At 38.8% G+C, this 21794-nt stretch overlaps 2 protein-coding genes across 2 annotated transcripts in view; both read left to right on the forward strand.

The window, feature by feature from the left end:
• Positions 1-21794, forward strand: part of LOC143373927 (phenoloxidase 1-like) — a 54403-nt gene that overhangs the window by 16836 nt on the left and 15773 nt on the right. Inside the window, exons 3-5 of the mRNA XM_076821649.1 lie at positions 4422-4645; positions 19032-19234; positions 19443-19860. Of these exons, the coding sequence (XP_076677764.1) occupies positions 4422-4645; positions 19032-19234; positions 19443-19860 (845 nt within the window). The remainder of the gene's footprint in view (positions 1-4421; positions 4646-19031; positions 19235-19442; positions 19861-21794) is intronic.
• The window catches only part of LOC143374151 (uncharacterized), a 232093-nt gene continuing 231865 nt past the window's right edge, over positions 21567-21794 (forward strand). The window contains exon 1 of the mRNA XM_076822079.1: positions 21567-21755. The gene's annotated coding sequence lies outside the window, so the exon portion shown is untranslated. The remainder of the gene's footprint in view (positions 21756-21794) is intronic.

Here is a 21794-nt window from a genome sequence, read left to right on the forward strand (position 1 = left end):
CACAATACATCTTACCGTAATGTGGAAACATAAAAATAAAAATTATACAGCGTGTTTCACTACAGGTGGCAAACCTTTTAGAATATGATTATACTGGCAAACATAAGACGAAAATATAGAGTAAACATTTTTATTATCGCGCTTCGTTTTCAAGAAAATTGACTTTGAATTTTAGCTAAATATGCATGCACTGAAATAAGTACACGGGATGTACTTCCGAAAACCGGTCAAACCCGATTGGGCTGAAATTTTGAAAATAGCTTCATTTTGCATAAAAATAACGTTTGCGAGAAGGATTTGACGCGACACATTCCCCTTACCTCCACGTGCCCCTTAAAGCCGCGTATTCATCTGAGCATTCGCCTCGAACGAGTATCGAGCAAGTGGACGTTTCGTTAAGCGGGGATCTAACCCTGAAGCCGCTAACAAAAGGCAAAGTTAGGGATTTTTTGTTCGTATAAATAAAAATATAGAGCTTGGATTTTTTATATACTTTTAAAGCGATCTTTATTTTGCTAGAAAACAATTTTTTTTTAAAATTGTACAAAATGGCCGAGAACAAAATGGCTTCCCGGAGCACTAAAAAAAACTGGCCCATACTCCCGGGAATGACTGGATCATCTGAGGAGGAAATACAATAGAGATATATAAATTGGAATATATTATCTTCCATGTAGCTTAGGATTTTCTCAAAATTCGTATTATTTTGGAAATTATAGCAGTTTGAAGAATTAATTTTAATTCTTGACATAGAAATTTGCCCTCAAATGCTTGTAACAAATTGAATAATTGCAATATAAATAAAATCCTACTACGCTACACGGAAGATAATATATTCCAGTTTATATATCTTTTTTGTATTTCCTTCTGAGATGATTCAGTCGTTTTCGGGAGTGTGGGCCAGATTTTTTGCAGTGCTTCGGGAAGCCATTTTGTTTGCGGCCATTTTATACAATTTTTTGTAAAAAAAAAATTGTTGTCTAGCAAAATAAAGAAGCAAGCTCTATATTTTTATTTATACGAACAAAAATCTCTAACTTTGTCTTTCGTTAGATGCTTCAGGGTGGAGTTCCCCAACCTGTCAATCATCTGACCATTCGCCCTGAATGAGCATCGCATGAGCGTCGATTTGCTCGTGGGATGCTCGTTCAGGGCGAATGGTTAGATGATTACGCGGCTTAAGGGGCACGCAGAGGTAAGGAGAACGCGTCGCGGCCCTTTAGTCGTGTACCTACTTCTCTAAATTTAACGCCAATTTTCTCGAAAACGAAGCGTGATATTAAAAATTTGTATTGTATATTTTCGTCTTATATTGGTCTATAGAATCATCCTCTAAAACAGACATGCTCAGTTGGAAGCCGTAGTCCTCTTTAGGTTCTGAGCCCCGGGTCAGAACCGAGCGTGAAACTGTTACGTTGCTAACCACAGCAAAGTGTACGGGTAACTGCAAGACTGTATGTGCGTGAAAGCTCGTACCTTGCACACTATTGCAGTTTCCCCACCTACGTTGTGGTAAGCAACATAACAGTTCTGCGGTCGATTGCCACCCGGGTCCAGGATCTAAAGAGGTTTACTGTTCCCGACTGAGCATGCCTGCTCTAAAAGGTCTAGACCACTCACCATCTACAGGGTGTCCCACTAAGGAGTGGACAGCGCGATATCTCTTAAAGTATTGTCGATAAAAATATAAAAAAAATATGGAATTGCATGGTTCGAGGGGGCCCATTTATTAGCGCGAACGAATTTTGTTTTCGATTATTATTTTAAAAGATACGATGGTCAAGTTCGGTTTTTCAAATGGAACTATTTTTTTTGAAGACCTGAGTTGATAGTGCGTTCCAAGACAAATTCAATAAGCTTTAATGTATACACTTTATTTCCACTGGTTTTTAAGATATTGCGCTTGCAAATTTACTGATTTTCACTGGAAGAAAACCCTCTGGAATAGGAAGGACCGGGGTCGGTCTTACTGGCGCTACGGGTGGCATTGCCTGTTGAAACTGATACCTACCTGCCAAAGGTCTACGACAGGGTTCGCAGGCCCAAAAGCTGGACAATTCTTTTCCGTCAGAAATGCTACTTAGGTAGGTACATCTGCGGTGTCGAGAAGCGCATCGTTACTTTTATTTCGCACTTGCTTCTACGCTCGGATGGCCGGTTCCTTTGGGAGGGATGCAAGTTGGATTGGTTAGGTTATGAGGTGTGGAAGTTGTTAGACTAAATTACAACCATAGGGAGCAGATTGTGTCAAAAGAAAAGAATTGTCCAGCCTTTGGGCCTGCCATTTCTGGCGTAGACCTTTGGCAGGTAAGTATCCATTTCAACAGGCAGTGCCACCCGTGGCGGCAGTAAGACCGCCCCCGGTTTTTGCCATTCCAGAGGGGTTTCTTGCAGTGAAAATCAGTAAATTTGCAAGCGCAATATCTTAAAAACCAGTGGAAATAAAGTGTATACATTAAAGCTTATTGAATTTGTCTTGGAACGCACTATCAACTCAGGTCTTCAAAAAAAATAGTTCCATTTGAAAAACCGAACTTGACCATCGTATCTTTTAAAATAATAATCGAAAACAAAATTCGTTCGCGCTAATAAATGGGCCCCCACGAACCATGCAATTCCCTATTTTTTTTATATTTTTATCGACAATACTTTAAGAGATATCGCGCTGTCCACTCCTTAGTGGGACACCCTGTATAGTGAAACACGCTCTATACACCATGGGTGTGGCCCACAAACCGTAGGGTTTGTCGGTTTTTAAAAATGGGGTTTAGAAACGCTTTTGTTTAAAAATTTGTAAAATTCGAAAACCGTTTTTAATTTCGAAAACCGGTTTTCGATAATAGAATTAATATGTAAAAATTAATTAATTGATAAATTAAAAACTTTAACATTTTGCCTTGAAATCGGGTCGAGCTCAAGCATATTGTAGTAAAAATTTGCTGTAACACCAATCTTCATGAGTTCATATTTCCTGAAGAAAAATAAATAATGAAGTAAAGATTTATAATTTATATTTTGTACGGATTTTAGTTATTTCACCTTTTTTATTTGGTTTTGAATGGAGTATATTTTATTTTGTTATATTTTTGTAATTCCATAAATATTAAGTATACTAAAAAATTTAAAATAAGTGTAAATATTTCTTACTGTTTTAATTATATTTAGTTTTTTGTAAAAATTCGAAAACCGGTTTAGCCGTTTTTTAAAATACTGGATTTCGAAAGCGTTTTTCTCAAAAGTCAGTAGGTTTGTATAAACCCTAATAAATCGTGACAACCGAACATTTTCAAAACTTCTTATGATTTCGGAAGTTGTTATTATATAAAGTTGTAATGTTATTGAGGCCCTACTTTCTAGCTTAATTCATTTTTTACATGCGAAGATGTCACGGTGATTTCATTGTCATTGATGATTTTTTCTAAATGGAACCATATACTTTTCCTTTCTGCACTATTATATGAGTTGGAGTGAATGGGAACAAATGGTTTCATTTATTACAAGAAAACTTATAATATACTTTAGCGGTCTAATAAAAAATAAGGATAATTAATTATTCACATTAGGTTTTCATCACCGATTTTGATGAAATTTAAATATGTTGTAAAACACAACATTCGGAACATCTTTTTCCTATACATATTACCGGCGCGCCATTCGGCTTTAGTTTCCAAGATTTTCGCGTAAAACTGCTGCCCCTACGACAATGAACTCTGCGTATACCTAGATGTCCGCAGCAGCATATGCGTCAGCATGGGACAACATCGGTTGCCTACTGTTTCTATAAATATGTATATCGCGACGGTCGAAAACAACACAAATGATGGAACTGATAAAGTTTTCGAGATATTCCAAAAATACTCTGATTGTTTGTTGGTTGCAGCAGATTGGTTTAGCGCCCCCCCCCCATCCCGATGAGGCCACGCGGCCCTCAAACCAATCTTACTCAAACAAACTACGGATTTGTGTATGCATGCTCACATCGTGACATATACCTGCTGAAGTACTCTATTCGAATATTGGTAACTTGGTGAGTGAGAGCACGGGGGTCTGTTTACATGACAAGAGTTGTGTCCTAGCTCAAACCAATTGTTGGATATTACTTTACGCAATTTTTTCGGCAGAATGAAGTATACTCGTAACCTAAGTTTAACTAATGGTTTTTGCGAATATCCCAGAAAGTAAAGCCGAGTGGCGGTAACATGTATAGGAAAAAGTTATTCAGAATCCTGCCCCCCACAACATATTACAAGGTCATCGAGACCGGTGAGGTGTACTCTCCTTTTATCCGCAATTGCCCACAATTCTTCAACATCATAGATTTTATCCATTTCACATGTGCCTAATTGTACCAAATCCTTGGTTAAATTCAGTTTAACTAAGGTGCCCATACGCGAATCTTATGGTTGTGCTCCTTACTACAGGCATGAGAACATACGAGGACTTCTTATCTGTGTCGGTCTACTGTCGCGACCGTTTGAATCCGAATATGTTCATCTATGCCCTTTCAGTTGCAATACTGCACCGCCCAGATACAAAGGATTTGCCAATACCACCGCTAACCGAAATATTTCCGGACAAATACGTCGATGGAGGAATTTTTTCGAGAGCTAGAGAAGAGGCCAATATTGTTCCTGAAGGATCGAGGGTATGTAAGAAAAACTTAATGTACCATTTAACTTTTGCACAAGTAATTATGTTCGATTATATTGTTGCATTTTGTAGTATCCTTATCCATTACTCTTCTAGAAAATTGTTCTGCATACTTTCGTAACACTGTACATGTTAACAGTATCTACATTTCAGATAATTTCAGATAACCTTGATTATTAGATAATTCAATGTTAAATACGTTCAGCGACAAAGGCTACTTTCAGCGCCATAAGCTGCTTCGCGCACCATGTATTGTACACAAAGTACTATACATATAATACATACAGAACGGCAATGCGGTGCACATGGTTTCTTTTCGTAGTTGTTAAATTTACGTAGAATTTATCCTTAATTCTCTCCCGTGATAATTTGTATCAGTTATAATATTAAAAATGTGCTGAAGCCATTCCCTATGCAAATTATCTTTGTAAAAAGAAGTGAGATCCCCATAAAAACTTCAAAAAAGTAAAAAAATTACGCCAAGTACATGAAATCAAATAAATCACAAAGAAATAGAAGATAATAATAATTACAAAATAAAAAAAAAATGTGAAATCAAAATGAGCTGCAAGTACATAAAGGTGCTTTCAGTCAAATACTTGGCCTGGCGAGGCAAGGTCAAGGTGTCGATGAATAAGAGTTATTTAAAAACGCAAAATAATGAAAGTGTACTTATATTGTCAGAGTTTTAAATTGACAAATTATCTGAAAGTCTGCGGGAGGGAAGGTATGGGTATTGATGATCTGAGAATACCTTGCCTTGCCTGGCAAAGTATTTGACTAAAAGCATCTTTATGTACTTGCAGCTCATTTTGATTTCATTTTTTTTTAATTTGTAATTATTATTATGTTCTATTTTTTTGTGATTTATTTGATTTCATGTACTTGGCGTATTTTTTTTACATTTTTGAAGTTTTTTATGGGGATAATATTTATAATGAACTATTCTACAAGGTATGTAAGGTAATCCAAGTCAGATACTTATTTCATTTAGGTATAACGACATGAAAAATGTTTTACACGTATTTTGAATGATTTGAAAGAGCGCATACGTTGCAAGGAAAACATTTTTTATATTATCCCAAATAGTACATTCGGAGAATGTCCCGAGAAGGTCCACATGCTGTGACGTCAATCAAATCCTTATGTTTTCCGAATGAAACTGGCCCCAAGAGCGACATAATTCGGACTATAATTTAAGGAAATCACGTGAAAAATTCGTTTGCCTAATGTAAAATTAACTTCGTTAAAAATAGTCCGATTTACATAACATTTGGTATAATTTTCATCGGAAAAAAGAATCCATTCACTGCCATATTGATTCGGTGAAGAAAATGAAGGATTTCATTTTTCGAATAAGCTGTGAATCATCGCGTGAGCGACCGGGAAATCCTGGCGAAGATGAAACGGCACCGCGCGGTCGAACGAGAAATGCATATTAGGGTGACTCTTATTTACACTTGGTAAAGTTTTTTTTCAAGATTTTCTTCGCGGCACCCCTCGGAATATATCCAAATAATGAAAAAAATCTGTGTAAAGTTTGAGCCCGATCGGATAACGGGAAAAGGTGCCCTGAACCGTTGAACATTTGAATAATTTTTTAACAGCTCACAAAGTCGATTTTATATAATATCCTCCCAGTTGTTGATTACGTAAAAAAATATGCCAAACAAAAGTTGCAGATCCAGACAACGAGCATCTGTTATGTTTTATTACTTTTTCTCATGCGACCGTCGGTTTTCGAAAAAAGTCCGAAATACCAAAAAAAAACCTTTTTATTTTTCAAATTTTGAAAGTTTAAATCCTTCTCAAATACTTTTTATTTGGGAAGGCGAAAAAAAATTGTAACTTTTATTTTCGAGAACTATTTTTTAAACATTTAAGAGGGGGCATATACAGATATACAGGGTGTCCCACTAAGGAGTGGACAGCGCGATATCTCTTAAAGTATTGTCGATAAAAATATAAAAAAATAGGGAATTGCATGGTTCGAGGGGGCCCATTTATTAGCGCGAACGAATTTTGTTTTCGATTATTATTTTAAAAGATACGATGGTCAAGTTCGGTTTTTCAAATGGAACTATTTTTTTTGAAGACCTGAGTTGATAGTGCGTTCCAAGACAAATTCAATAAGCTTTAATGTATACACTTTATTTCCACTGGTTTTTAAGATATGCGCTTGCAAATTTACTGATTTTCACTGCAAGAAACCCCTCTGGAATGGCAAAAACCGGGGGCGGTCTTACTGGCGCCACGGGTGGCACTGCCTGTTGAAATGGATACTTACCTGCCAAAGGTCTACGCCAGAAATGGCAGGCCCAAAGGCTGGACAATTCTTTTCCGTCAGAAATGCTACTTAGGTAGGTACATCTGCGGTGTCGAGAAGCGCATCGTTACTTTTATTTCGCACTTGCTTCTACGCTCGGATGGCCGGTTCTTTTGGGAGGGATGCAAGTTGGATTGGTTCTGATACAATCTGCTCCCTATGGTTGAAATTTAGTCTAGCAACTTTCACTCCTCCTAACCTAACCAATCCAACTTGCATCCCTCCCAAAAGAACCGGCCATCCGAGCGTAGAAGCATAGTGCGAAATAAAAGTAACGATGCGCTTCTCGATACCGCAGATGTACCTACCTAAGTAGCATTTCTGACGGAAAAGAATTGTCCAGCCTTTGGGCCTGCCATTTCTGGCGTAGACCTTTGGCAGGTAAATATCCATTTCAACAGGCAGTGCCACCCGTGGCGCCAGTAAGACCGCCCCCGGTTTTTGCCATTCCAGAGGGGTTTCTGCAGTGAAAATCAGTAAATTTGCAAGCGCAATATCTTAAAAACCAGTGGAAATAAAGTGTATACATTAAAGCTTATTGAATTTGTCTTGGAACGCACTATGAACTCAGGTCTTCAAAAAAAAATAGTTCCATTTGAAAAACCGAACTTGACCATCGTATCTTTTAAAATAATAATCGAAAACAAAATTCGTTCGCGCTAATAAATGGGCCCCCTCGAACCATGCAATTCCCTATTTTTTTATATTTTTATCGACAATACTTTAAGAGATATCGCGCTGTCCACTCCTTAGTGGGACACCCTGTATGACAAAAAGATAAAAAAAAATTTATACTTTCAGTGTTTGATATGTCATGTGTTGGGTATCGCGCAACTTCACATTTATGCCATTAAAATTAGCCACTGATTTAATTCCGCGTTTTAACGGGACGTGTTCATTGATTAAATACGTAACTCATTGTCAGTGTAATCTCGCTGATTCCCAGATAACACCTGGTGATAGGATTAATTTATTGGCTCTAATTCGTAATAAAATTAAGAGTTCGTTTAATATCAAATCGCTGCGAACCAGGTACGTTGGATAATCTAATTAGATTGTTAAAATCAATTTTTGCACGATCTCTTGATGTCGATTGGGTCCAGATACTTCACGTAGTTGCCTCGGCAATATATGTACTAAAATGTAGAACGCTTCACGTACTTAGCTTCAGGAAACCTGTTTCTACTGTTCTGTTGGCTGCAGACCATTTTTCTGCCTTATTTCCATGGTCAACAATGCACCCTGGTAACTGACCATCGGCCACTAGTCTGGTTGCATAACCTCTAAATAAATGAGATGGCGAATTAAATTAAACGAATATAATTACAACATTGTATACTAACCTGGTAGAGTCAATGCAAGTGCTGATGTTGATGCACTTTTCACGTAACCCAATTGAGTCCACTCATGTCCCAAATTCCCCCTCACGACCCTTACAACCTGACAGAACCTATAATTCATTTTCAGAGCATCTGCAGGAGGCACTCGTTTGCGCCGATCGTAGATCTCGAAGTAATGAAGACTAATGACAGACTTTCTGAGCATAATAACAAAGTAAAAATGGCTTCTGTTTTCTTCGCGTGCTAAATGTAGAATCCGGACAAATGAGGTCGCAGATAAATTTATTTAAGATAAATTCGAGAGTACGAATATGTATTTCCTTCCATAATCGTATCAAACATTAGAAGTACATTTGATAAAGACGAGACGATGATCTCTCATTCAACGACTACATTTTCTAAACGAGAGAAATCATCCTTTAATAAAGATAGTATAACATATGGGAGACCACTTCAATCGAACACTAATGACCGGAATCTACTCGAACACTTGCGGGAACCCGGAAACTCCAGGAACCCGGTTCGAGTGGTGTTGGAGGAGGTCAGTGTTCGATAAGAGCGGATACAATGTTTGCCTATAAAAAGGGGACATGCTCACGGGATCTTGAGTCGTTGCAGAGGCTTGGAGAACCTAGTAGGGTTCCGACTGAGGTCGTGGCAGAGGCTGACGAGCCAAGTATTAGATAGTTCAACAGAGGCTGAGGAGTCCATGAACTTGACGACAAAGACCGCGCGGAAGATGCCCCAGAAAAATCGACCTCAGTAGAGTTTCAATATGTTACAATATCAGGGGCAGAACAGACTGTTGACTATTAATACTTCTACGCACGAATGGAACATCCACTATCCCCAACACCAACCATATATCCTATATACATATGTACTAAGGATTTTCGATTTCCTTGTTATGACCTCTCCTATGATCCTTTTAGAAAATAAATATTCTGTCTTTCATTTATTTCATGAATTATACATACTATCTTTGGTCAAATCTCTTAAATAATTTACAAATTCTTTGAACATTAAATTATTAGACTCTCTTATTGAATATGTAGAACACTACTGTGCCACGGTAGATTGGGACGAATAGATTAGATTTGGTATACATATTCTCATATAATACTTCGGTACATGAGGCCACTGGGTTCACACCACACGAGCTCGGTTTGGTGTACTAAGGCCATTATTCCGTCCGAACTTGCCAAAGGACACATTTCATGAACGTTTGCCCAATATTTAGATGGATTTTTCACTAAAATTACAACAACTCAAGTTAGAGCGACAGGAAATCACAAAAAAAATAAAAATAGCCTGTATTAGACCAGATATGCCTTAAAATAATGTAAATAAATGTAAATAAAGTTAGTAATTGTAAACTCTTTTGGGATATAAGAATGCATCTTTAAACTTGCAGAAAATATTTTTTATGTCGATCCTTATTATTTATTAATTATTGTGGGACCTTATCCACCTCTTTGACGATATAAATCCTGTTGGCGGGATGTGTAGCACGTATTGTGGGGTAGACGACAGAGAAAAACAACCATTTGAGATTAAAAATATATTTAATATATGATATGATATAATACACACTAAGAAAACATAACCTCTAGCTACAGCTAGTCTCTAGAACGCACGCAACTGCGACGAAGCGCTTCTCCCCGCATGCCACCACGGTGGCCTCCATCCATACCAACACCCAGCAACCAAAAAACAACCTCACACCTATCACAGTCATCTCATTGGAAAAAAACAATAGAAGTCTCTTAAAAGTTAGATAGATGATTGGCCCCCTTTAAAGAAAGAAAAAAAATTAAAAATTAAAAGAGTTATAAAGAAAAAGTAAGTTTTCTTAAAAGAAAGTTTGAAAGAAAAAGTAAATTTTTTCCTTAGACAAAATTTTCATATTATTCTTTATATCGTCGAAAAAAGTATTATAAATTAAAAACTAAAATAAATTTTTTAGGTCCAGTCCCAGCATAAATTATTTAATTTAATAATATTTTCTTCTTTTTGCAATCAGATGAATGTGGCAGATGCTACGCTTGCCACCAACATCGTCGAAGAGGTATTACAATAATTAATAAATTATAAGAAGGATCGACATAAACAAAATATTTTCAGCAAGTTTAAAAATGTCTCCTTATATTCCAAAAGAGTTTAATGCAATATTAATAATAGTTTGTTTTTTTAAAAATCATAAATTTCGGGGGCTGTTACAGGAGATCGCCCTTTAAGCATCTGTAAAACCTACAAGGCGGTTATTCTTACAACAGGGTTGCCTAGCTAGTGGCTCCCGAGCCACCGACGGCACCTCCGCCTTGCTGCCACGCTGAACGGCCCCGTCCATACCTACCAGACTCTGACGATCGTAGTCGAAAAAAAGAAGGAAAGAAGGAGGAATCCACTGCGATTGTCAGAGTCTGGTAGGTATGGAGTTCAGCGTAGCAGCAAGGCGGAGGAACCCTCGGTGGCTCGCGTGTCACAAGTTAGTCAACCCTGTTCGTAGAACATCTGAAATTTAGTTCTTCTATACATTCACAAGATTTACTTACGAGATGAATATTCTCGGAACATTCGAAATGTAGTCGTGCAAAACAATCACGACACTAACAAGATTGTTTGATGCTTCTAGAACATCCGTTTATTCTTTTCGAACATTCATTACGTTTACCGAGACGGACGTTCCCAGAACATTCGAAATTTAAGTCTTGGGAACATTCGTAAGACTTTCGTGACGGATGATCATATACTGCATTCCACTTTAGACTAGACTCGTTCTGCGCAGTGATATACTGTTGATTGATGGGAAACCGTCAGGTAAAATGCTGCGACCAATTGCAAAAGTGCTACGACCAATCGCGTGTGTTAGACCCGCGGGAAATGCTCAGATTGGTCGCAAATTGGTAGAGGCGTAGGTCTGCTCTTATATGGAATGGAGGATAGAACATACGAAATTTAATAATTTTTGAGAACATGCGTAGGACTTAAGAAACGGACGTTCCAAGAACATACGAAATTTAAGCCTTGAGAACATCCTTAGGACTTTTGCACAGGATATTTCCAGAACATCCAAGATTTAAGTCTTAGGAACATAATGAATATTCCAAATCAGTTTGTGATTTGTGTATTATAATCTGAGATTATATTACGGTCAGAGTATTGTAGGTGCATGTTTGAATGTATGTAGTAATATACTTATATACTACATTCATATAGTCTACAGTATGTATACTGTAGAAAAGAATACGTATTTGCATGTGTAGACAAACATGGGTGACTTTAAAATTTTGGGGTAAATAAAGGCGTCAAGAAAATTTTTCTTTGGGTAATTATATAGAAGAGGGCACACCTCACCGATTTTGATGACCTTGAAATATGTTGTAATGATCATTCTGAAAAACTTTTTCCTACACAGGTTACCGCCGCTCGGCTTTTGTTTTCGAGATATTCATAAAAATATTTTGGTATTACATGGACTGCTTTAGATGGAGTATCCTATACAGGGTGTCCAAATGAGACCAACCGAAACATGCAAAAAGAAATTGAAACGTCCTTTACCATTTTGTCATTTGGAGTATCGTTTTCAAGATATGGACAGTTGAAATTCAGGAGTCCGACTCTGGGGCTAGGGTGTCCCTTAGAATTGAAGGGGCGATAAAATGTTGAGACGCCGACTAATTTTATTCATTTTGATGTGCCAAGTAAGCAAAATTTCGGAACAATCGGATCATTGTAAACCCTGTCTCAAGAAGCTTAAAGTTACGATATTCTGTAAACTTTTTTTTGTCCACCATTAAAAAATAATCCTTCACTTGGAACAGAGGTTGCTGGAATGCATAAATATTTTACCGCCATAGTCCAAAGACTAAAGAAAAGGAAAACTTGTACCACCTTCGTTCTTCCACCACTTAACGATATATTAACGACATAGCGTATAATTATTGATATAGCGTACAGGGTTGAATATTAAAAAACATCTGTTTGTAAGAGTGCAGTTTCGTTAGAAACATTGAGGCAGAGTTTAGAGTTGTTTGATCGAGCCGAAATTTTGCACACATTTTTACCACACCAAAGGGAAATAAATCAGAGCGCTTCTTCGATCGAATTCTTAAATTTAAAAGAAAGTCATTAGAAGGAACATCCTATCTAAGACGCGCTGTTTAAACATCGGAAGGCGAATGGTTTTGACCCATAGCAAAATTCCTGTTGTACACGGGTTTTACGAAGGAATTGAATATAAAATTAATTAATTAAAATTATAAATACCTACATACATACATAATCGTCTCACTTCTTCGCTATTTTACTGAATACCGATAGCGAAATGTGTTCTTTGGAAGTACTTAGGTAGTGTCACGATCTAGACGCGAGGTAAATCAGGCACTTTTCGAAATTCGTGATATATTTTAACACAATCGCACAAGTATACCGTTTAGTTGATGGATTATATACCAAAAGCCAACACTGTGAAATATATGTAAGTAGACGTTCGTCGGTTGTACAGAGACTGTCTAGAAATGCTGCTTACTGACTTATACAGGGTGTTCGATTACAGATAAGCGAAAATTGAAGGGGATGATTCTAGACACCAGAATAAGACGAAAATCAAGAATAAGGATATTGCGGTTGAGGCTTCGTTTATTATCTAGTTATAAGCATTGAAAGATATGCCTTATTACACGGCCCCTAGACGGTCAATAATATTGTACAATATTCGAAGATTGTACAATATAGGGTGTTCCTCTACCTACGGTCAATACTTGGGGGGGGGGGGGGGGGGTCCTACGGGCAGTTGACGCGGTCCGCTCACCTCCGCGTGCCTCTCAAGCGCCTAAAGCCGGATCCAAACTGAAATGCGTATACGCTGAGCAGGCTGAGCGCGCACTATTGACGCATGCGGAGGGGTCGAAAGTGCTATTGTCTTTCTTCACTAACTTCTGTATTTAGCTTAGCCCACTCCACAGTCGCAAAGATGTTGTGATTAGCTAAATAAACATACAGATCAACCCTCCGAGTCATCCTGTTTACTAATACAGTGTGATTCTCCAGCGACGCCTGTCAAAGAGGTGCCACCTGGTACCCCGTGGCGAGGACAACCCCCAACAGTGCTTCACCGAATTTTATGGGTTTCGACCCTCGAAACGGTTGGAACCATTCAAAAGTCAGAAATGTCCAAGAGATCCGCATTTCTCATCACATCTTTGCGAAAACGACGTCAATTGATTCCTTATGGTTCGCGGATGAAACTAACACCAAGAACGACGTAATTCGGACCATAATGAAGGAAGTTTCGTGAAAAATTGATTTATACCATTTCAAGCTGAATTCGTTAAAAATAGTCCCGTGTGATTTTTTAACACAACAGCGAGTCGGTCAGGCTGTATGAATTAAGAACAATGCAGGGTGTAGTGAAGAAAAGAAATACAAATTATTTAGTAAAATAGAGCTTTAAAGTCTATAATATAGTAATTTTTAGAATTTTTATTAACTGTTTATGACAATATTAGCAATGGATTAAATTCATTCACATAGATCCCTCCTTCATGATTAAACAAAAAAGACGCAAATCCATACCTTCAATAATTTAAGTCATTAAAATTAATTTCTATAGGTGGGTTTCGTAAAAATCACCGAAAGCAGATAACTTTGAAGATTTGTATTTTTCAAATAATTTCGAATCTGCAAAAATGAGGACTTAACCCTCCCTAATTGCATATGGACTACCATATATTTCAATATCATGAAAATCCGAAACATCGAGGATTTTAGAAAAGTATCACATCTGTTTCTATATTCCACGCTGCACGCAATACACTCCAAACTTCCTTCGATGTGTGGAAGAAAACCGACAACGGTCGGCTCAGGCAATGTGCCTTCGTCGGCATTCGCGAGTCGGGTCGCATGCGTCGAGTCGCCACGAATGAAACGTCCACACTAGCATATGCGTTCACGCTCACCCTTTCTGACGTAGAAGCATGTGACCCTGGCTACCGTTTCACTTGTCTACATCAGAATATTCGTGCGCGTTCAGCCTTGCTCAACGTATATTCATTTAAGTCTGGATCCGGCTTAATATGCACGCGTATTTCGGTGAAATTCAAAGTCAATTTTCCCGAAAGCAAAGCCTTTACCGCAATTTCGTCACTCTTAATTTTCGACTTATATTCGCCTGTAGAATCACATTTGTGAATAAAAATGGTTTTGATATTTATTATGCAATATGGAATAGATTGCAAATTCTGTGGGCAGTACTGCGTAATATCAGTTCAGTTTTTACCGGAATTGCCAGGCAATTCCCTACGTGTGGGAAAGAAATGACGTGAGATAGACCTAGTAAGATCGTAGCGTAGCTGATTAGTTCACAAATAAGCTATCGATAGTTCTCTACCACTATGAGTTAGCGCTCTTCAAGGTCATGTACGCATACACACGGGATTCTCCCACTCTCGTCCGCGTTGTCAGAGATACCGTGTGACGCTACTAGTGAAGACGCTGGCCCGGCTAGCCCGTCAAGGTGGCCTTCGTAGCGTCGCGCGGTCTCCTTGACAACAAAAGGCACGCTGCGCAAAAGAAAGATTGGAAAAGGAAGCAGGCGCGTGACCCCGGGCCTCCACCAAGGCGTACACGAACAAAAACATTTTCTCGAGAACATGTTAGCTAACACGCTGTTCGCCTCGGTGTGGACGCCAAATAACAGTGTTCGCTAACAAATGACCCTACTAATAGGCAATAAATCTTCCGGATGGTCACGGTAGACGTGGAGAGAGGGTGTTCGCGAACAAAATCCGGTGATCCACCAGGCTCGAACATTTGTAACGAATATCGGCTGTTTTCTCGTTCTTGTCCCTTTTCGAATCCATGAAACTTGGGCCTTGCTATCCCTTTCGATTGTGGGACTGCTCGTAAACAGGCGACCCTCTACGACCATCCGCCGGCAGGTACTCCACAGAAATAGTATGCGTGACAAGCACGAATAAAATTTTATATGTTTTGTTTTAACAAAATGAGAATATTTCCAACGTATGGATGAGATATTTCTAATAAAAATGAAACCAAACACGACGCAATTCGGACAAATTTGAGTTCCGTTGATAGGGTAAATCCGGGAGACTCGTCGACCTAATATAAAATGGCTATTAAAACTAATATAGACATTACTTATTTTATCAGAACGAACCTCTATGATCAAAATTTTATGCTGATTCAGAAAAACTGGTCGATATTTGCTTTAAGACAATATTTACTGTAAATCAGGTTGAAAACTGAAGTCATCACATCTGACCACCTCTCCCGAGGTGCCGGGAGAAATGGTTTTCGTCGTTAGCCTAGACCACTCATATAAATATTCGTCGCAAATTAACAAAAGATAAAGCAAAATTATTTATGAGTGAATAAAATTACAGATTTATTGATATTTAATTTGTTTACGCTAAACACGTAACGAAGACATCGAAGAAAAAGTGAACTACCTACTGGCGATTAGCAAGGCAAATGAATACAAAAGTGAATAAATAAACTAAATGAACAAAAATAATAAAATAATAATAATAAATAAAAAATAAACAAAAATTATAAAAAAAATCATATCTCAACCATCCTTTCTGCAGCGAGAGATGGTCTTCCCGTTAGCTTTGAGAGGAAGAGTTAATATGGCCAAATACTTTGGCTGCATTGTCCCTCAATATCTCTACTATCATCAGAGTACCACGTGACCGTGTTCCCCGCTCCCCCGAAGCTGCTTCACTCCCCTCGCCAAAAGTCGAAACTATTACTTTCTTCTCTGTATTCCCGATGTCCATAGATCGCGCAGATCCCGTTCCGGGTGGAAAAACCTATCTATGCCACTGTGACGTTGCACTCCTTCCAAATAAGTGCCCCCTCCAAACTCAATTCCACGGGAGAATCGTCTTTGCCAGTTTTCGTAGGTTTTGCGCAGTGGACGCCTACTTTCTTTTAGTCATTGGCTCTGTCTCCACTGCACGCATCCCCATCCACGTGGCACGCACCCCTTGCAAGACCCTTAAGAAAGGAGCAAGGCACATCTTTGCTTGGCACTTCACCAATTCACCAATTGCTGGAAACAACGCAGTCCGGGCCGTGGCGACAAGCTGCACGGAAAAAAACTGTTCTCCTGTGGAATTGAGTTTACGTGTGACCCGGGCCTGAAAAAGTTGAGGGGCTGTCCGATGGTTATCTTGACGGATAACGCGCCACCTTTGTGTGAAGCAGCTACCATCTTGGCTGCATAGCGTGCCTCGGGGGACGCACCGGTTTCCGTCCTTATCAAATGGATTCCTAAATTTTTAAATCCCAAATACCTATGTCTTATTTCTTTTAACACCCTGCAGATTTGTAGGCCACTTGTCCTTTGAGGATTGCTTATAAGTAAAACAACTAAAGGTTATTATTCTATAAAATATACAGCGCAATATAAAGCATTTTAACATTTAAAAAGTAAATAAAATAAATTGGAAAATGAAGGTAATGGTAATTATATAAAAGTTTTCCGTCCTGGCCGATTTCAATGATTTTTGGATTATCAAGGTCAAGATTCTGAACAATTTTTTCCTATACATGTTACCGCCGCACGACCTTTGTTTCCGAAATATTTGCGAAAAACTTCTATTGATTTATTCCGACGCAACGCATTCCACTTTCCAACTAGTCCGGGGTATTAGTATTGTTTGGGGCTAGATTAGTGCGGGGGCGCGTAAAGCATGATGGCGAACTGATGTGAGTTTAGAGATTTGAACCAGAAACTTGCAGATGCCCGTCAACACCCCGACTCATATCGGTTCGCTATCATGTTTTACGCGTTCCCCGCAGTAATCTAGCCCCAAACAATACTAATACCCCGGGCAAGTTGAAAAGTGCATTGCGTCGGAATAAGTCAAAAGAAGTTTTTCGCAAATATCTCGGAAACGAAGGTCAGCTTTGTCATTTGTTTTGTCCCATGCTGGCGCATACGTTGCCACATACGCGTAGGTATCCTGCAGAATACATTGTGTAGTAGTAGCAGTTTTTCGTGAATATCTCGGAAACGTCGAGCGGCGGTAACATGTATAGGAAAAAGTTGTTCAGAATCATGTCCCCGACAACACATCCAAAAATCATTGAAATCGGTGAGGACGGACAACTTCTAAATAATTACCAAGGTAATAATTTATATACGATATCTTGAAGATGATATCTTGCATGCTATAGGTTTAGGTATTATGTTAATGAATATATTCGTTTTGATACTGTTACGTCCCGGGTGGCGATGTTTGGGGACAATGACGATGTGGGATTGTACGGGAACATTAGGCACGAAAGCGTGTTTCGTAGCACTGTGGTAGCAGGGAGGCTAGGTACGAACGCGAGTTTTGTAGCACTTGGAAGTACTATATGTACTTGGAAGTAATATATGTATGGACAGACAATAAGCACTAGCAATATACAGGGTGTCCCACTAAGGAGTGGACAGCGCGATATCTCTTAAAGTATTGTCGATAAAAATATAAAAAAAATAGGGAATTGCATGGTTCGAGGGGGCCCATTTATTAGCGCGAACGAATTTTGTTTTCGATTATTATTTTAAAAGATACGATGGTCAAGTTCGATTTTTCAAATGGAACTATTTTTACTGATACAATCTGCTCCCTATGGTTGAAATTTAGTCTAGCAACTTTCACTCCTCCTAACCTAACCAATCCAACTTGCATCCCTCCCAAAAGAACCGGCCATCCGAGCGTAGAAGCAAGTGCGAAATAAAAGTAACGATGCGCTTCTCGACACCGCAGATGTACCTACCTAAGTAGCATTTCTGACGGAAAAGAATTGTCCAGCCTTTGGGCCTGCCATTTCTGGCGTAGACCTTTGGCAGGTAAGTATCCATTTCAACAGGGAGTGCCACCCGTGGCGCCAGTAAGACCGCCCCCGGTTTTTGCAAGCGTAATATCTTAAAAATCAGTGGAAATAAAGTGTATACATTAAAGCTTATTGAATTTGTCTTGGAACGCACTATCAACTCAGGTCTTCAAAAAAAATAGTTCCATTTGAAAAACCGAACTTGACCATCGTATCTTTTAAAATAATAATCGAAAACAAAATTCGTTCGCGCTAATAAATGGGCCCCCTCGAACCATGCAATTCCCTATTTTTTTTATATTTTTATCGACAATACTTTAAGAGATATCGCGCTGTCCACTCCTTAGTGGGACACCCTGTATATGAATATGAAATGCGATAAGCATTAGCAATATACAATCATATGAAAAGCAATAATATAATAATATGATAAGTATAAATAATTCCTTTGAACGTTGCAGAACTGACTCGATTGTTAGAACTGATATAAATCCTTAAAGTATAACGTGACCTTGCCCAAAGGTAATATGTACACTAAGTAGGTTGTACAGTAGTTAGGTTGTACAATAAAGTAACTTGTACAAAAGTAGTTTGTACAATAAAGTAACTTGTACAAAAGTAGTTTGTACAATAAAGTAATTTATACAATAAGTGAGCTCCGGCCGCGGTGTCGTGTTTTTAGGGATAGTGGCGGAATCGTGCAATGATTTGTGGGGAAGAATCCAATTGGGACGCGCGAAAATTAGTGAAACGTCACAATAGTTCCCATACATTGTGAAGGTGTTAAAGAAAGAATATATTGTTTGATAAATAGAGTAACGCACACGGAAAAGTTTTTTGAAATTTGTATTCTTTACATGTAGATACCAATCGATATCCCACGAGATTACACTGCATCAGATCTGGATGAAGAACATCGTGTTGCCTATTGGAGAGAAGATATCGGAATCAATCTTCATCACTGGCATTGGCATTTAGTTTATCCCTTTGAGGGCGACATTAATATAGTTAACAAAGACCGACGCGGAGAACTTTTCTACTACATGCATGAACAAATCATGGCTCGGTGAGTATGAATGTTAGTTCTAAAAATATTTATCATCAGTACAATGTAAAATTGATTAAAAATTTTTAAAATTACTGTAAATCATTTCATGCTCTGTAAAAAGTAGTGAGTTACATAAACATCAATTTCATTTTGTAATTTAATTTTTGTTTTGTAGCAGCAAACATTTTAATACTGCCCAAATACAATTAAATTATCTCATTCTCAGATATAACTGCGAACGCTTCTGCAATCGGCTCGGACGAGTAAAGCGCTTCATAAATTGGCGTGAACCGATTCCTGAGGCATATTTTCCAAAGTTAGATTCGATAGTTGCTGGCCGTACATGGCCAGCTAGACCCAGCGGTGCTGTTCTTCGAGATATCAATCGACCAGTGGATCAATTGGATTTCGATATTCAAGATATGGAAAGATGGCGTGACCGCATCTATGAGGCGATTCACACAGGATCTGTGATCAATACACGAGGCGAAAGAATACCGCTGACTGAAAAAACTGGAATTGATATATTAGGAAATATTATGGAAGCTAGCATATTGACTCCCAATTCAAACGTTTACGGCGACATTCATAACTTCGGTCATGTAGCTATTTCATATTGCCATGACCCGGACCATCGCTACTTGGTATGTACAGATGATTACAATTCATGTAGAATATTGTAAGAGAATGTGTTTCGAAAATGTGGTAATTATACAGACAAGGGTTCACTTCCTCGATTTCATGATTTTTTAATATGTTGTTCAAAAATTTAAATTAGAATCATGGTAATAATACACAATGCATGCATTCAGAAGTAGAATAATTTCTTTTCTACGTACAGGTTCTTTGTCTATAGGGGGGCGAAAAGTTAAGGGGTGATTCTAGACACCAAAATAAAACGAAAATCAAGAATAACGGAATTGCGGTTGAGGCTTCGTTTGTTAGTTATAAGCAGTTAAAGATATGCCTAAAAGCAGGCAACCCGCGTGCACCGCTGCACGCAGGACACGTCAGGCGAGGGGTCAAGTAGTGGTAATCAAAGCCAATGTCAATGTTATATAATCACATTTATTTTAAAAAAAAATATGGGTAAACTTACAAAATGAGCTGCTCGTAAAAAAGAACCGTTTTATAGAAACGGAAGATTCCAAAAATAATCGACTTGAAAAGTGAGAATAAGGATGTCTCAAATTCGTTATACAGGGTGATTCTCTAGCAGCGCCTGTCAAAGAGATACCGCCTGGTACCCCGTGGCAAGGTCAACCCCCCGCGGAGCTTCACCAAATTTTATGGCTTTCGACCCTCGAAGGGGTGGAGTGCCTAGAAATCTTCGAGTTCCGCATTTCTCATCAGATCTTTGCGAAAACAACGCTAATCGATTCCTTTTGTTTCGCCGATGGAACTGACATCAAGAACGACGTAATTCGGACCATAATGAAGGAAATAAGATGAAAAATTAATTTGCATAATTTCAAGTTAACTTTCTTGTGTTTTTCAGATGAAAACCATACCAAATGTAATGTAAATCGGACTATTATTAACGAAGTTAGTTTGAAATCATGTAAATAAATTTATTTCTTATTCCCTTCATTATGGTCCGAATTACGTCGTTCTTGGTGTCAGTTGCATTGGCGAAACATAAGGAATTGATTGGCGTCGTTTTCGCAAAGATCTGATGAGAAATGCGAAACTCGAAGATTTCTCACTTCTTAATAGGCACTCCAATCCCTTCGAGAGTCGAACACCATACAATTTGGTGAGGCGGCATCTCTTTGACAGGCGCTGCGAGAGAATCACCCTGTATGGGGTCTACAACTCCGCGCGGGAATACTCTAAAATGCGAGAATACATCAAATACAAATTATGTAAAGAGGCGAAGTTTGAATTAACCAGTACTGGCAAAGTATTAAGCCAATATTGACGCGGTGTAGAATGTGACCACCGGGGTATCGCCGTCTTCTGAATAAAAAGAAGATCATCAAAATTGCAGTTATGCGCGGATACACATAAGAAAAAAAATCGAGTAGGTTGTGTCGGGAACACAAACCGCAGTTTCTTGGCGAGAATACTCGTCCCACTAGTGCGAGGGAGAAACAGATACATATTTCTTCCTTGCACTAGTGCAGGGTTGACTAACTGGTGACTCGCGAGCCACCGGGCGCTCCTTCGCCTTGCTGCTACGTTGAACGGCCCCCCTCCATACATACCAGACTCTGACGATCGCAGTGGATTCCTCCTTATTTCCTTATCTTCTCGACTACGATCGTCAGAATCTGGTAGATATGGAGGGGGCCGTTCAGTGTGGCAGCAAGGCGGAGGTGCCCGTGAGCCACCATTTAGTAAACCAGGGGGACCAAGCCGTCTTTGTTTGGCTGCAGTTTTCCCGTTTAGTTAGCACCGCATTGGTAGGAGGCGCTAGGTACATCACACACACATACCTACGTGTATCAGTGAGCACGACACACAACCTTTCGACGTTGGTGAAATGTTACCATGACGACCGTCGTCATTTAGAAATGTTTGGCGCAGACACGAGGAAGTGTCCTCACTTTCCCTGGTTTACCCTTTCTAAGGCCGT

Source organism: Andrena cerasifolii, chromosome 10 (assembly GCF_050908995.1).
Source record: "Andrena cerasifolii isolate SP2316 chromosome 10, iyAndCera1_principal, whole genome shotgun sequence".
In the NCBI taxonomy this organism is placed as follows: domain Eukaryota; kingdom Metazoa; phylum Arthropoda; class Insecta; order Hymenoptera; family Andrenidae; genus Andrena; species Andrena cerasifolii.